At 39.7% G+C, this 16355-nt stretch overlaps 2 protein-coding genes and 1 long non-coding RNA gene across 3 annotated transcripts; all 3 read right to left on the bottom strand.

Moving 5' to 3' along the window:
• Window positions 1–52: 52 nt before the first annotated feature.
• On the bottom strand, window positions 53–4616 carry LOC141788811 (uncharacterized). The gene is made up of 19 exons (XM_074667892.1): window positions 4494–4616; window positions 4055–4105; window positions 3562–3615; window positions 3390–3443; window positions 3031–3101; window positions 2698–2755; window positions 2443–2496; window positions 2303–2356; window positions 2158–2211; window positions 2032–2085; window positions 1882–1935; window positions 1554–1607; window positions 1418–1471; window positions 1286–1339; window positions 1181–1198; window positions 857–919; window positions 544–696; window positions 264–387; window positions 53–171 (listed from the first exon to the last, which is right to left on the bottom strand). Exons 1-19 carry the CDS (start codon window positions 4614–4616, stop codon window positions 53–55), a joined length of 1320 nt encoding a protein of 439 aa, XP_074523993.1.
• A 355-nt stretch (window positions 4617–4971) lies between these two features.
• On the bottom strand, window positions 4972–12982 carry LOC141788810 (uncharacterized). Its single transcript, XM_074667891.1, has 22 exons — window positions 12962–12982; window positions 12794–12847; window positions 12657–12701; window positions 12315–12368; window positions 12122–12229; window positions 11985–12038; window positions 11826–11879; window positions 11658–11702; window positions 11516–11569; window positions 11118–11162; window positions 10928–10981; window positions 10459–10512; window positions 10318–10371; window positions 10130–10183; window positions 9538–9591; window positions 9391–9435; window positions 9152–9196; window positions 6695–6802; window positions 5745–5798; window positions 5475–5520; window positions 5232–5285; window positions 4972–5079 (listed from the first exon to the last, which is right to left on the bottom strand). Exons 1-21 carry the CDS (start codon window positions 12980–12982, stop codon window positions 5260–5262), a joined length of 1128 nt encoding a protein of 375 aa, XP_074523992.1. The 3' UTR covers window positions 4972–5079; window positions 5232–5259.
• A 1054-nt stretch (window positions 12983–14036) lies between these two features.
• Window positions 14037–14367, bottom strand: LOC141788632 (uncharacterized). The gene is made up of 3 exons (XR_012598160.1): window positions 14314–14367; window positions 14177–14221; window positions 14037–14084 (listed from the first exon to the last, which is right to left on the bottom strand). It is a non-coding gene; the product is annotated as an uncharacterized LOC141788632 (long non-coding RNA).
• Window positions 14368–16355: the final 1988 nt, after the last annotated feature.

The raw sequence follows: 16355 nt of genomic DNA, 5'->3' as shown, positions 1-16355 counted from the left end.
ATCACAAAAAGTAAAACCAATCTGTGCTCATATTTAGTACACACAGGTCAGATTATGTGTATACCTGTGACTGTAAAGGGTCAATGCAGGTGGATCCTCCTGCTGTGAAGTTACAGTAAACCCTCACGGCATCATAGGGACAGCCTTGGTTGGGGTCCATGTAAAAGTAACCTGAAAGATAATTTGTAACTTGGCCTTTCTTTGTTGAACACTGCATCAACTGAACTGACCTACCATGGGTAGAAGCACATCCAGACCCTCACCATCAGTCAGATGTCGGTGTATGAGTCCAAGCTCATAGCAGGTGGTGGCAGGGTCATCTTTAGTTCCCTGTGGCCAGCTGAAGGACTCCTCAGAGTTGTCTCCATCAGACCCTCTCCTGGGCCGCTACAGAGAAATCAGTTATTTCATCATCTAATCAGACTGAACATGCGATCATTCAGCATCAATCATAACAAAGCTCCACAGCATAAATAAAAAATGGGACAGCATAAAAAAACAATTAAGGTTAATTTTCTCAATGTGTACTTGGGAAGAACATACTTTTTGATGTCTTCTGCTCTGATTCTGGAGGCTGGGTGCTCTGGCCACATTTTTCCATTCAGATCTTGAATTTTGCCCTGTTTTAGATTTCTGACCTGGTTTTGGCTTCAGCTTTTGTGTAAACTTGCGCTTTCCTGGTGCACCAGGTTTCCCCTGTAAAATAAGTGACTTTGCTTGAGGGGTACAGCACAACCTCTCTGCATCGAGTTTAATATGTATTCCAATTTTGAAGTGAGATTCTGTTGAATTTTCAATAGCGTTTAGCTGTCTTTGATTTCTTCATTATTGTTGCTTGAGAGAAAAAAAATCTTACTGGAGGTCCATGTTCTCCTTTTGCTCCCTTTGGTCCTCCCCTGCCTTGGACACCTTTCATCCCCTGTGAAGCCCCAAAAAACAGTAAGGCTCAAGCTTGAGAAATCTCTGCATACAGATTTATTTTCTTTTGCAGACAATGACGGTTATAAAATGCAGAAGTAACTTAAAGCTAGCAGCAACAGCTGTCAGCCAACATGCTTTCTGAATGAGAGGTTGATGGCTATTTTGATAAACAAATAAAACCATCCAATTCTGCCACCTGAGTAGAACCGGGAGGACCAGCAAACCTGCATGAGTCCAAAATTTATCAGCAGTCTCTCACCTTCTTTCCAGCCTGACCCTGTAACAAAGAACAGAAAAGAAATCATCTCAGTGGATTTGTGCGATAAACTTTTTATTTCTCTGGAAGAATATTACGGTGACTTACAGGTAATCCCAGAAAGCCTTTCTGCCCACGTGGACCAAGAGGACCAGTATCCCCCTGAGAAAATCACTCATTTGATTAAAAACTTGCAACCTGTTCAAAACAGTGTTGATCAAAAATTAAAACAGATATTACCTGCTTTCCTTTAGGACCTCTCTGACCTTTCAGCCCCTGCAAACCAGGATTCCCCTGAAAAAAAATGAAAGAAATAAAGTAGATTAACAACAGTTGTCTTCTTATAAGTATTAAATGATCATATTTTTTAGCCTACTTTAAGCCCAGGTGGCCCGATTGGTCCCAGTTTTCCCATGTCTCCTGGAACACCCTGTAGATGAAGAGAAGAAGGATGAAAACTTGTTAAAAACCACCCCTCCAATAAGTGTTGCATGGTTAAAGCATATTTTGGATTTCTGGTGGTTTGGTTAATTTACAAGTGACTTTTGTAGAAGATATTTCTTAAAGAATTGATGACAAAACGACCTCAATAACTTAGTAAAGAGCAGCACATTATGGATTTTAACACAATAGAATGATATATGAAATCACACATCATAGAAAAGACAGAGAAGTGGTGTCCAGCATTTTGTGTCTAACTTCACCTTTGGAGCAGTGATCCCAGCTTTTCCTTTCCCTCCTCTTAGTCCTGGAATACCCTGCAGTGACAATAAATGACAAATGAGACACAAAAAAATAAGTTTTTTAAAGCTATTACTGGACTTGTTGTCAGGTTGATGAACAAAGGTTCATACCTTGGGCCCCATTGGTCCGGGTGGCCCTTGTTTACCTTTTGCTCCGGGTTTACCCTTAAAGACACAACCATGCAGTTTGTTAAATACTGAATATGCAAGTTTCACTAAATAAATTACATACTTTACCTTGAAGCCTGGTGGTCCTGCATTTCCTCTGATCCCGACAGATCCGGGTCTACCCTGAAAGAGTACATTGATATTACAAAATGTATTCCTGGGGAGGAGCTAGCACCCAGGGTTTCACATGATACATGTCTGTTTTAGAGCTTACCATTCTGCCAGGCATTCCAGGTTTCCCAGGAGCTCCAGTGAAACCACTGTCACCCTGAAAAATAAGTCAGGAAAGGGGGGGCGGTGTAAGTTCAAATGCAGAATTTTTTTTTACAGCAATGATGCAACATTTTTTCTTACCGGATCTCCTTCATTACCCTCAACACCCAGTAACCCGTCCAAACCACTTTGTCCCTGAAAATCAGCAAGCAAACAAACAGTTGTAGTCACATTAATTACTGGAAAAACTACATCAGATCGGTCTATGTTTAACCAGTGCTTGGGTTTTGGGTTGCATGCTATTTAATGTCATAACTTGAAATGAGCTGCAGTGTCAGACAGAAGCAATGGATGTGTTGATTATATATATGTGTATTCCAATTTCAAAGAGGATACTTGCGGGTTTTCCAGGTCCTCCAGCTGGCCCTGGTTTACCCGGAAGGCCTTCTGATCCCTACAGAAAGATTTCAATTGATGAGACTTTAAAGCACAGCACTCTGCATCAATAAAAATCATACATTGGAAACTGCAGAGACAATTTGAGCGACAAGTAAATAGATTATAAAGTAAAACACCAGTAAGACTCACAGTTTTCCCCTGTGCTCCTTTGTTTCCTTTCCTGCCATGCAGGGCACCTTTTCCCTTTACACAGGCATCATACCCAGTGTCACATATTTACATTTTTTCTTGGTTTTTAATTTTAATCAGAAATAAATAGCTTCCTCTTACCTTTGACCCCGGACTTCCTTTAGCTCCTGGAAGACCAGGAGGACCAGCAGGTCCAGCAGGGCCTTTGGCACCTGGAGTGCCAGTGGAGCCAACCTTTCCCACTATCCCCTAAAAATAGTTAAACATATAAATGACACCTTCCTGAGAAACCTTACTAAAGAAAAATTTGACTTTTCATTTAAATACCATTGACTGATACTAAAAAGTAGATTAATCAATTTATTAATTTCTAAATAAATTTGCAGATTTGTTGTACTTGTTTTAATGACAAATTAAGTTCTATTCTATTCTACAAATGAACTCCAATAGCTAAAAATATTTCAAACCCAAGACTTATGAGAGGAAAGATTCTATCTCACCAATCTTCCTCCTGCCCCAGGCTCTCCTTTAGTTCCCTTTTCACCTCCGGTTCCCTGTAAGTTCAGGAAAAATACAAGGACACATTGTTACAGTAGCTGTGCTGTTCGTTATATAAGATTGACAGAATTATTAAAGCTTATTGTGTGAAACACATAAACACAGAAATCCCACCATGGCTCCTCTGCTGCCAGGAGGACCAAGCTTCCCCATCTCACCATGAGTGCCCTGAGTTTCACAAAAAAATAAGAAAAGATAGCATTTAACCTATGCACTCAAAGTCTATAATTGCATATACCACTGAAGCATTTCTTGACATTTTAGTAAAAATGTATACATTATACCTTTGGTCCAGGTTTTCCAGTTTTACCATCAGCACCTCTATTACCAGGCAAACCCTAAAAAAAGTTGTATTTGTATATTTTAGAGTAAAAAACCCATACTTTTTAATACTTTGGTCAAAAAAATAAAAATAAAAAAAAATTAGCTTAATCTTATCACTGTTATTTTCAAAGTGTTGCATGCTGCACAGTAGGACACTGCTCATTTATCTTACGAAATTAAACACTATCCTTTCAAAGTGCAATAAACATCACCCTTCAAGTTTCTCTTGAATATTATGCCAGAAATGCATTAGATCCTGATAACTCTTTTTTATAAAACATACCTGTGATGATGGCCCAATTTGTCCAGGAGGACCAACACTGCCAGGGGGACCCTGGAATGAGAAGCCATAAGGGGCGAGTATGACGCAGGTAAGCAAATTTACAAAGATTAACAGCAAAGGCACGAGACAATAAAAAAAGATAAAATAGATCCAATAATATAAAATAAAACAGTAAAAAAGAAATCATAAGACTATATGCTGCTGTATGACTGAGCCCTTTTGTGCAAACTTTGAAATTTAATGTGAAAATGGTCCCAAATAATATACGGTTTAAGCTGTAAAGGTTAAGCATGATTTTGTTTGTGTTACAAACATCAAAAAGGTGATTTTGTTCAGCGTATGAAGCACAAATATTAATTGTTGTGTAAAGTATTTTATTATCTGTATGAATAGCCATCAGACAGCCTTTAAAAACACATAATCCATCTGAGTTACTCACAGCTTGTCCCTGAAGCCCCTTTTGACCTTTAATCCCTGCTGTCCCAGTTTTCCCCCCTGGTCCAAACTGACCAGGAAGACCTGATAGACCTCTGGTGCCAGGCTGACCCTGTGTCAGAATCATCACAAATTTTAGACTCTAATTTCTTGATTCACAGCTGATTTTCCTGATCAGGTCAACCTTTGCTGCTGAGTGACCAGAATGACTCACCTTGAGCCCTAAAACTCCTGGTTTTCCCCTGTCACCTGGTGCACCCCTATACCCCTGCAAAAGAAGGTTGCCAAAAAAGAGGGGGAAAAAAATATTTCATTCCACAGTCAAAAACTCAACTACACGTCCATGTGACTCATAAGTCTAAATTAAAGTTTTATGCAGGGCTGTCTAAACTGAAGTTAACGTATGTCAATTATACAGAAAAAAGTCTGAAGAAGTTTGAATAATTTTTTTATAGTTATTAATCTCAACAACTCCTACTCACATGTTTTCCCGGAGGCCCTTTTGTTCCCTGTGGCCCTTGGTCGCCTCTGTCTCCCTCAGCTCCCTTTTGCCCTACATGTCCAGGAACACCAGTGCCCCCCTTGTCCCCCTTCAAATGTAAGTACAGTAAACAGATTTTAGGATTAGATCAAAACTCAATGTTTCTTAATTCAGGATATTATTGATATACTGTGCAGTACAGACAAGGCTATCAAACAAATGTACCAAAAAGAACACATGTAAAAATAGATATTTACTCACAGATTTGCCTTTAAGTCCAGCTGGACCATCAGTTCCCCTTAGTCCAACTGCACCCTGAATATAAAAGCAAAGAGTTTCTCATGCCCAGGATCAATTATACCACAAAGCTGCTTTTCTGAAGAGTTAACCGTGCAGACAAAGACCATTCTAATAAGACATTCAAGTGTCTGCTTCCAGTTTAGGAAATCAATAAAAGAAAAAAAAATCTTTGGCAATCACATTCGAATCAATCTACCTCCTCACCATCGAGACCAGCAGCTCCCGGTTGACCCAAAACTCCTCTGACACCCTGGGACAACATGCAAAGAAAAACAGTGATAGTGTTGATAGTTAAAAATCTGATCATGCCATCATCACACTGCCTTTTTAAGCTTTTTCATCTTTAGTGGACAAGAAATCCAAAGAAAGACAGGAAATGCCACATAATAAAGGGTTGAGGCCCCTCTTCATGCTGCCTCTCTGAAAGGCTCTTTAACAAACAATGTGAAGATCCCTGAATGGTTTAACTTTTACCTTATCTCCTTTGACACCAGCTGGTCCAACTGATCCTTGAGGTCCGTCTTTACCCTTGAGTGTAGAGAAAATAAGCATCTAAACATGACTGACTTCCATTGTTACCTACAAAACTACCCTTGAATTGTGCTAGGGGGGACATACAGAACAAACTCAACAATAATGCTTTGGTTTTACTTGGTTTTTTATTATCAAAAAGTGTGTAAAATGTGGTATTTCCTTTAAGAGAGGTGTTAACACACAATGATGCGGACTTATAAAATTTGTTCAAAATGAGAAAAACAGAGATAAGAAACCCAAAACATTTTCATGATCTCGATATGATTCTGTATTGGCTCTTGATATAAGTGCCCTTGAAATGGAGAATTCTTCAGACCTCCTGGTGTTGGGGAAAAATAACTGAGTATGACGGAGCTGGACTCTTTGAACCACAGCCTGCAGCATCATCATCCTGGCACTAAACCTGACCTGGTCTGCTGACTAACACAAAGAGAACCCCGTTGTGCCATGAAAAAAAACTGACAAGAAAGACATTTTCTGTTAATTCATGAGATCCAATGGGAAGTTTTTTTTTTCCAAAAGAGCAGCCAGTGAATGAATAAAACTCCAAAAACAACTTCTGTATAAAAGCTGACCTTTTTCACGTCTGCCATTTCGATTCGTTTAATTTGATTTGCCTCGCCTTGACTGTATCACACTGTCTCTCTGGTGTGGTTAACTGACGTCAGCAAACATAATCTCTAAAGTGGGCCTCATAAAGAAAGCAGCGGCTTGTCTCAGAAGAAGGGCACACTCATGAACACAGATGTAAGTGCTTAGTCATTTTGGCCAGTTTTATAACCTGCTTTTAGGATCTTTTCGTTTTCAGTCAGTTTAGCCTTCTGTGTATCTTTATTTGGGTTTGGATTTTTATTTACAACTCACAAAAAAAAATTATAAAGTAAACTCACTGGGTAACCAGTCACTCCAAGAGGACCAACTAGTCCTACTGGTCCGTGGTCACCTGGAGGGCCACGAGGTCCAACTTCTCCCCATGGTCCAATGTTACCCTGAACACCCTGGATGACAAAAAAAACAAAAAAAAAACGGGCATACATGGAAAAAATTGAAAAAAACAAACCCAATAGATCAGGGGTGGCAAAGCAATCAGAGACCAAGAGCCACACAAATTGTGGTGTTACAACTAAGAGCCACATCATACACATGGTTAGGAATGGCTATCTGAAAATGCCAGATTGCTGTTTACATGTCGGAGGATGCAGGGTATCAGAAAAAATCCACTCACAAAGTTTGCGTTTAAGGTCAGGTAAAACACTTTTTCCATGTAAACCAGAGGCTGAAACGCAACAAAACATTTGCTTTTTATCCAAAAAACGTTGTTGTGTAGAGGTCCCTTACATACAAGCAGGAGAGGAAGGAGAGGGCCAGAGTGACATGCAGGGAAGAGAAACTGAAACTGAAGTATCGATCATATCATGCAAGTATTAATTATCAATGTTTTAGATCAATCTGCACACCACTACTCATAATGATAAACTTTTTTTTTCATAGATGGACCAAAGAGCCACACACGTTAAGGCAAAGAGCCAAATGTGGCTCACAAGCCACAGGTTGGCCACCCCAGCAATAGGCGATTACGTACTGCCTCAGCCAACAACTCAGGAGCACAAAGTAGGACTCAAAGGGCTTGCATAGGCCATTAGATATCAGTCACATTTTCTTTGTCCTGTCAAAACCACTTGCTAGAATGTGCAGTTATTGCTGTTTTTCTTGTGCATTAGGAGCAGATGTGTAGGACACCACTCATTACATTTTAAGTGGAAATTATTTTTCCATGTAGGGTCAGAGGTGTAAAGTAAGTCACCGCCCACTTGCCAAAGATAAGTTTAGGGACCCCAGCTTTGGCTGGACACAAAGACTAGGGTGAGGTATTGAGCCCAAGAGGTAATACCAAGAGAAAGTGAAGCTCGGAACTGGACACAAAAAGAGGAAAAAATAGTCTTGGAATCTACAATAACTGTTGCTCTAAAAATAATTTACTAAGTATTAAATTTTGGCTTTTACACCTTCATATGTAGAGGATGAGAAGGTGGACAGAGCAGGTAACTGGAAGAGTGTGGGAATGAAATGTTGGGGTGAGGCCTTAGGCTGGAGGTGAACCCAGGTTGCCCCCTCTGTTGGGGAAGTGGCCCCTTCTGCTTCCCTACTTGGCAAAACCTATTCAGACGTCACCATCAAAGGACTAAAGTTACTATTATGTTCTTAAGAGAAGGATAAAGTGGCCAACACAGAAGCACACATGCAGCTGAATAATGCTGAAGACTGACTGCTTACTGAAGATGAACTGAATTGGCACCATTAGAGAATCAGTAGCAACTGCTGGTCAGTCAAGGAGGGGAAGCTCATTTTTTTCTGGCCTACATCATAAATTTGTTTATTTATTTAAACGTAAATTCTACCCACCATGCCAGCTTGTTAGCAGCTGGAGCTGCTATATGAGCCTACAACAGGCTGTAATTGTGAGTGACAGGGGGAGAAGCTCCACAGCTGTAGCTGCTTATTGGTGAAAAGAGAGAGAATCTTTAAACACAACCCTCGTCGTTTTTAAGAAAGGTAAACTCGCTGGGGATCGATTAAACCTCCGGATCAGTCCAGAACAACTGAATGTTGACCTGAGAAGATGCTCCGGTGGAGGGTTATACTTCAAGATCACTGACTGGCTCATTTCACTGTCAATTAAAAAGGGATTTGGCCTCAGACAGATCATCTAATCATCATGCAGAAGCTCAGCGTTCAGGCCAGCCCACTGCCTCATAGACCCCCAGAGACGCTGAGTGTCCGATGGGCAGGACAAAGCCCAGCGTTTATCCAGTGACCATCCAGTTTCCCTAGTGGAACAACCCACTCTACGCTTCTCCTCTGAAGTCAGAAGACGCTCAGCGTCCAACTGTGTTAAAGCACTGAGACGCTGCAGGAATGAATGAGAAGGAGGTGGAGCCAGTTACCTGTGATAGGTAGCTGATTCTGAACAACAGATGAAGGAACTGTAGTGCACATTTTGTTAATGAAAAGTACACACAGCAGAACATATCACCACTTTTTTGGGGGACATTTTAGGGTAAGCTGAACTTCCCTTGCAGTCTTAGAGCAATCGCCACTGCTAAGAATACACCTTCAAAGCACAGCTTGTGAAGAGAACTGAATTTTTCCCTCTAAATGAGAAGTTAGCATAGCAGTTCATTTATGTGACATGTCTACATGCTGAAAAAGACATCACAAGCAAACAATGACAGGAACTGATCCTATTGGCATTATATATCAAGATACTTCTTTTAGTTCTTAATTTCATCTGCACCTCTAAGATTTAGTAGAACATTATGATGATATGAACAAAATGAACAACTTACCGTGGACCCTCTGTATCCCTGTGGCCCAGGTATGCCTTTCTCACCCTTGTGCACAGAAAGACTCATATCAGTACATTTACACACACGCACACACGCACACACACACACACACACACACACACACACACACACACACACACACACACACACACACACACACACACACACACACACACACACACACACACACACACACACACACAGCAGTTCATCCTTAGCCTCACAATCTATTCACTTACTGGGCTGCCTTGTTTACCCTTTGGTCCCTCCTCACCTCTTTTACCCTTAAAGACAAAAGTTTCCATATTCAATTGTTAGATATGCACTCTGCACCTTATCACACTGACTTTTATATTTCCTAATGTATGTTTTAAGTAAACGTATACCTTTACACCTTCACTTCCTGGAAACCCACCGGGACCATTTTGACCTTTAACACCCTAAAATGAAACCAACAGCCTTTTAATTTCAACAACACGGTACCTTTAAAAACAGTAAAAACAAACAAACAAAAAAGCCTGAATCAGTATGTCATCCTCATACTGTTTTTCCTATCTCCTAATGAATTTATTTTGTAATGCTGCTTTGGGAAGTTTGGACAAAATATAAGTTTAGCAACACACCACTTCACTGACTCATGCAGGGCAGTGATCATAACTGAGTGCCTATGACTGATATTTTCCTCCTCCAAGTATGCTTAACAGGTTGAGGCACTTGTGACAATATAATATTATGATAAGTGTATGGTTGTCTTATCTTTAAATCCTGTAAATTGGAGAACAGCTCTATTACCTTATTGCCACAATCCTGGGCAATATATCATGGATATATCTTATGGTATGGTACTAAAAGGTATGATATCGTACCTGTATGTTTCCTGTTGTGTTGTGACCTACTGTGTGATTCTCTTTTGCTTGCATTATAAGTAGTCGGAGCCAAGCTATCCAAACAAAACCAGAACACAGTTTCTTAACTTACTCTCTCCCCTTGTTTTCCTGTTGCACCCTTTGTTCCTCTGCTGCCAGCTTCTCCCTGTTGGTTGGCGTAAAAGTTAAAACTTATCAACATATCCCTCGATTTTAAGTTCCTGCACTTATACTCCATGTGCTATTGATTGTTTGATGAAAAGAGTAAAAAAACTCATACAAAGAGAGATTAACACTCACACTCCTTCCCACAGGTCCTTGGAGGCCAGCAGCTCCATTCTTTCCAGGTAAGCCCTAAGGAAATGATTTCGTTTCACTTTATAACAAAGTAATGCAGGTAAATTTATTGGGTCAGTGTTTATTACAAGGGGCTGGACTCACCTTCAGTCCTGGGGGTCCAATATTCCCATTCACTCCATTTTCACCATTAAGTCCCTGATAAAAAAGATAACATTTATTTCACATATCATTCCCTGTGCTTGTTACTGTAGTGCTTATAATGAGTTAGGTAAGCATCTGAGGGAGAAAAAAACCCTCTGAATTATAACTTAAAACATGTAAACTGTAGCTTGTTGAACGATTAGACAAATTACGGAAAATTCCTATTTTTTTCTTTCTTTTTATTTTTATTTTGTTTCATGAAAAAAAGCCTATGGCCATAATTTAGGATGTTTCTTTATGGGTTTGGGTAAAAGTCTGTCACACACAAATTCAAAAAGAAAGGCTTATTTTCACTCTGGGGTAGGGGAAAATTTACAGAAACAAGGTTAATATACTGTGAAGATGTTTATGTAAGGGAACCATCTGATGACAGAAATGTAAATATGGAATTGTTGTTGGCTGATTTTACCCTGGCTCCAGAAGGCCCATCCTGTCCCTTGTTACCGACAGGACCCTGAAATCCCTAAAACAGTGCAAAAAGGTGTTCAAACAGGTTTGATTTAAAATCTCTTCTAATTTTTCAAGTACAAGTTTACACAAAACTAAGATTTAAAAATTTCAAGACTTTAACTTCACATTATTTCACTAACTCTGGTCACCTTTAAGCCTTTGGGTCCAGTCACTCCTACAACTCCAGGTTTCCCCTGCATAAAACATGTGCAAACATATAAAAACTCAAAGTTGTACCAGAAACAGCATTTACAGCTTAACAGATTTTACTGTACAGTGCGTTAACATATCAGTCAGGGATAGACTTAAATAAAAGATGCATTAATAGACTTAGAATCAAAAATTTGACTACAGGACTGATTCCACCATAGAGTCACATAAAGACTTTAATAACTTGGAAACTGCCAACAATGCTTTAGACATGTAAGGAATGTCCAATAAATCATTTATCTAGGAAACAAAACTGTAAATGTAAACAGTATAAATGTTTGGACAGAACACCCAAGTTACATAAACTATGACAAAAAAAATGTAGCTATACAGGAACCTTAATACCAGGTTCCCCTTCAGGTCCCCGCTCTCCAGATTTTCCCATCTCTCCCTGAAAGTATAAAAGCCAAAGCCTTATCAATACAACTGATCAGCACATCTTCTTACATGCTGAATAATCTGCACTCACTCTTACTCACTAAAGGACCAGGCAATCCAGAAAATCCAGTTCGGCCTTCTCGGCCCTTTGACAGAAAAAAAGATCATATCGGATTATTAAATTACTACTACTGCTACTAAACTACTTAAGTAGGAGTTTGACTTTGGGCGCAATGTTGCCACTATTTCAGAATTACTGTGGCCCTGACCTTGTCGCCTCGGGGCCCAGGAAGTCCTTGGACCCCATTTGGTCCTCTATCACCCTACAAAAACACAAATATTAATATATGCACACTTGATCATAAACAAAAAATTGGGGTAGATTTCAAACTAAAAATAGCACATTATTCAGCTTTCATAAAACCCACTTTGAGTCCATCATTTCCCTGCTTCCCTTGCTCTCCCATGATTCCATCAAGCCCCTGCAGCGATCAGGAAAAGTTAAAAAAATGAATGATCACAGAAGTGTTAATGAAACTGATAACTGTCTGTACTGTACACGCACACTGGGTCCAAAAAGTCCTGGCGGCCCCGTTGGTCCCCCATGCCCCTCAGGTCCCAATGGACCATGGCCCCCCTTACGGCCGTGTTTACCTGGAGGTCCTGGGGGTCCCTGCACAAACCCAACCAGGTAACTGATTCACTGATCAGATCAATAAGACGATGAACTCAACAGTCAAGAAAAAAACTGAACTCACCAAGTCTCCTTTAAACCCTAAATCACCTTTCTCGCCACGATTGGCTTTTGCTCCCTGGTAGAGAAACATACGCACACAAACACACACACACAAACACACACACACACACACACACACACACACACACACACACACACACACACACACACACACACACACACACACACACACACACACACACACACACCAGATAGAAAACACTTCCACATTTAGTGCAGCGTTCAGGAGTCAAATGACTGCTCTACTATAATGGCCTAATATCATTACAATGACTAAATGTAGTGTTAAACATTTGTGAATATTTTGGCAACAACCGATGCTGAAACTTTTCAGTAATCTTACTGGGTCACCTGAGGGTCCAGGGTTTCCTGGATTCCCATTGGCTCCCTGAAATGAGGAAGGAAAAAAACACATTAAAAAAAGTCTGAACATAAGTCACCCACCTCAGCAAACTGCCCTGCATGTCTGTCTTGTCTTACATTAAGTCCAGGCGGTCCAGATCCCCCTATTTCCCCTTCATCTCCTGGAACGCCCTAATGAAAAACACAAAGAAATCAAAATCAAGACAACAGAACTGTCCTAAAATAAATTCAACAATTACAACTTTTGATTCTATTTTGTGTTCTTTTATGTACTCACAGGGTCACCTTTGAGACCTGCGGGTCCATCTGGTCCTGGGTTTCCCTGTGAGGAAGTAAGTAAAGTTTTTTCTTCTTTATTAACAACTTTTTTCTTCATGAGTCAGAACCAGAGGGTGTACCCACTGAACAATACAGCATGTTTAAACCATCCTATTTTTTAGGCTCTACTGTCAATATTTTTTCAAACAACTACTTCTTTATTTAAATTATATGAAAGTAACACACCTGACAGAGACTACTTCATGTAATGGATAGACTTCATCCTGTACAACAAACTGCATTATCCAGCTTATCACAAAGTTATTTACTAAAGGAATCTATTATTCTACACCAAGTGGGAATTTTGAATAAATTTTACTGATTAAATACTGCTTACTACCTGATTAAATACCTTACTTCTACTACTTCTTTTGTTGATGATAGTTTGTGACTCTCACAGTACTGTATGAGCTGTGTCCATAGAAGTGAACTGTATTCTTCTTGAGCTGTTAATACTCACAAAAAACTGAACATTCCCACTGGTGGTGAAGTAAAACAATGTGATCCATACCACATGAATCAGCACAGCCAGTGATTGAGAATTTCTGCCTCATCACTGCAGGGGTCTGTGAGTCTTTCTTTTCAATTAAACCTACAGCATCCTCTTATCTCCTACAGTTCTCAGGTAAGTATTTTCTTCAGGTGCTAGCTTCAGTTTTGTTGATATATCTGCCGTTTTCCACTGGGTAAGTCTTTCTTGGTTCTCACCATAAACAAACTAATGTCAAATTTACCACATTTCCTTCTATTCATTAGATGAATGCAATTAGTCCCCTGTGTCCTTTGTTCTTCAAAACAATGGTGGAGCAAGAGTCCGCTGTTACTCCAAAATGTTGCACTGTGATGACCAACCACAACCAAGTACCAGGTACTAAGGCTTGGTAGTACGTGTTATACACAGGGATAATATATTTCTCTCCAAAAAGAAATGTGTTTTTCAATACACATCTTGTATCAATTGAAAACTGATTTTTGAACATGACTGTATGACTCGCCATCGACAGCTGTATACTAAGCATTTGAGGCCTTTTTATACCTGAGGGCCCCGGACCCCTGGAAACCCAACAACTCCATCAGGTCCAGGCTCTCCCTGAAACAATAAAGGAATAAAAAGGTTGGACATTCAGTGATAAAAGTCATAAACTTCTCACTAAATTCTAAGGTCAAAAAGTGTCTTCTCACCAACGGTCCTGCAGCTCCTCTAGCACCAATTTCACCTTGATGACCCTGATTGTAAAACATTTTGTTTACACACATATGTATGTTCCTTTGAGCCAGTTAGGAAAAAAAAAACTTCATCAGCTAAGCTGTAAACTTACCGGAGGTCCTTTAACTCCAGCGACACCTTTTAACCCAATGGGGCCAATTTTCCCCTGAGCATCAAACAGATTAATGTTAACCTTACAATAAGAGCAATTCATTATTTAATCCAACATCAATGTTCAGCAATTCCAGAGAGAATACCCTCATATGTTAGGTTGAGGAACTTACTGCTGGGCCTGGTGGTCCACCAAAACCTAGAGATCCAATCTCTCCCTGGAAGAAAACAAAAACACAAAATTAAACATGAAAATCAATGTTATCAAAAGACAGATGTGAGCTTGATGATCATAACAGAGAATATGTCCATAACTGTGTATCATATGTTTACAGGTTACTGTCACACGGGGAGTCATCTGAATCTTACCAGAGATCCTAGAGGTCCTGGAAAACCAGAAGGACCTCTTGCTCCAGGTAGTCCCTGTGAATACAGAGCAGTTGAAATGTTGAGTGTCAAAAATTCACTCCAAATAAAAGTGGTGATTAGTTGGACATGTTAGTGTCTTTCAGTGATCAATACAGCAGCCATTCGTAACAAAAAGTAACAGATGGCGCTTGTAACAGTAAGAAAAACAAAAACGAAAACAAACAAAAACAAAAAAAACTTGTGTATCAGAAGTTCCACCATAAATTGGTCTGACATGAACTGATCAACAAAGTGGTGTCTCATTAAACCGAAAAGTTGTCCATACTTACTATGTAGCCAGGGACACCAATGACTCCCCTGACACCTTTGTTTCCCTGTTTACAGCAAAAACATGAATTAGAATCACAAAAAAATCATCTACCCATTCGTGCAGAGGCTATCATTGGGTGTCTGTGTTTCAAACATAGAATCTGGCCTTGTCTCCTTTTCGTCCTCTGTTTCCCTGCGGTCCAGCCTCCCCTTGATAACCCTACAAAGTGACAGTGTACAAGACAAACTTCTAAGTACCTTGAATTAAGTCCTGATCCAGTCCATCAGGGTAGTGACAAATTGAAACATAATTTGTTTTTGATGTTGCTTAGCACACTTGTAATACTCGGGGCTTAAGAAATTGAAGAATATCGTAAAGTATGGGTCAGTTCAAGGCCTTAACAGCAACAGTACTGTAAAGCAGATCACACAGACATACAAACAGAAACATGTGAACTTGAGATTTTTTTTGTTCAGAAATCTTTTTTTTTTTTTTCAATCCTTCGGTTTAGTCTCTGTTTATAAACTGGGTTGGAAAAAGCTAAGATGTCAGATCCTTCTGATTTTTTAGGGGAGAAATATGTCTCCCGATATAATCTGTAGACACCATTATCATCATCATCATTTAACTTTTTCACATGGCCGGGTGCTAAAAAATTAAACTAAATATCAGAAAAATTGGAAATAACGAAGAATCAGAATTCAAATTGAGTTGGCACTCAAAAATAGTAAAAGAATCAAATTGGGAGAAAAGCATATCATCCCAGTCCTAATATAAACATATCTCTGCACTAATCTTTTTAATTTCTTTTTAAAGTCGTCATAGCATTAGAAATCCAGGCAACTCTTACCCACTCACCCAGCTCCCCTTTGCTGCCCCTCTCTCCTCTGTAGCCTTCAGGACCCTATGGGGACAAGTAAAAACTGCACTCAGTAACCTATGGAAGGGCAGCAGTTGGTTTGATTTCCCTTGATGCTTCACAATGTAAAAAAAAAATTGTTTGAAAACCTATAACAATAAATGTACCTGCTCTCCTGGAAGGCCGGAAGGACCTGGATCAGAGTTCTGTCCTGGGGTCCCATCTCCTCCAGGCCTCCCTTGGGGGCCAGGCATACCCTGTGGTCCTGGACTACCCTGAAACACAACATGCTATGAAAAGCTGTTTGTCTCATCTGACAACAGACTTATTAGTTTCTTAAATGCTATTGTATCATATTCTAGTTTAAAGCCTTTGTTTAGTGTTTTTTTGTTGTTGATAATGTTCTTGCTGATAACACGTTTCAAAAGAAATATCATCTGTTAATGTCATCCAGATCTTTATCCTGATATCAGGATGTCTTTCACAAAATAATATCAGGATCTCA

This window comes from Halichoeres trimaculatus, unplaced genomic scaffold (genome assembly GCF_033239565.1).
Source record: "Halichoeres trimaculatus isolate MK-OKI-2021-1 unplaced genomic scaffold, fHalTri1.1 fHalTri1_scaffold_4, whole genome shotgun sequence".
NCBI classification, from domain to species: domain Eukaryota; kingdom Metazoa; phylum Chordata; class Actinopteri; order Labriformes; family Labridae; genus Halichoeres; species Halichoeres trimaculatus.
The sequence above is the reverse complement of the archived record's forward strand: the minus strand, read 5'-3'. Positions and strand labels throughout refer to the sequence as shown.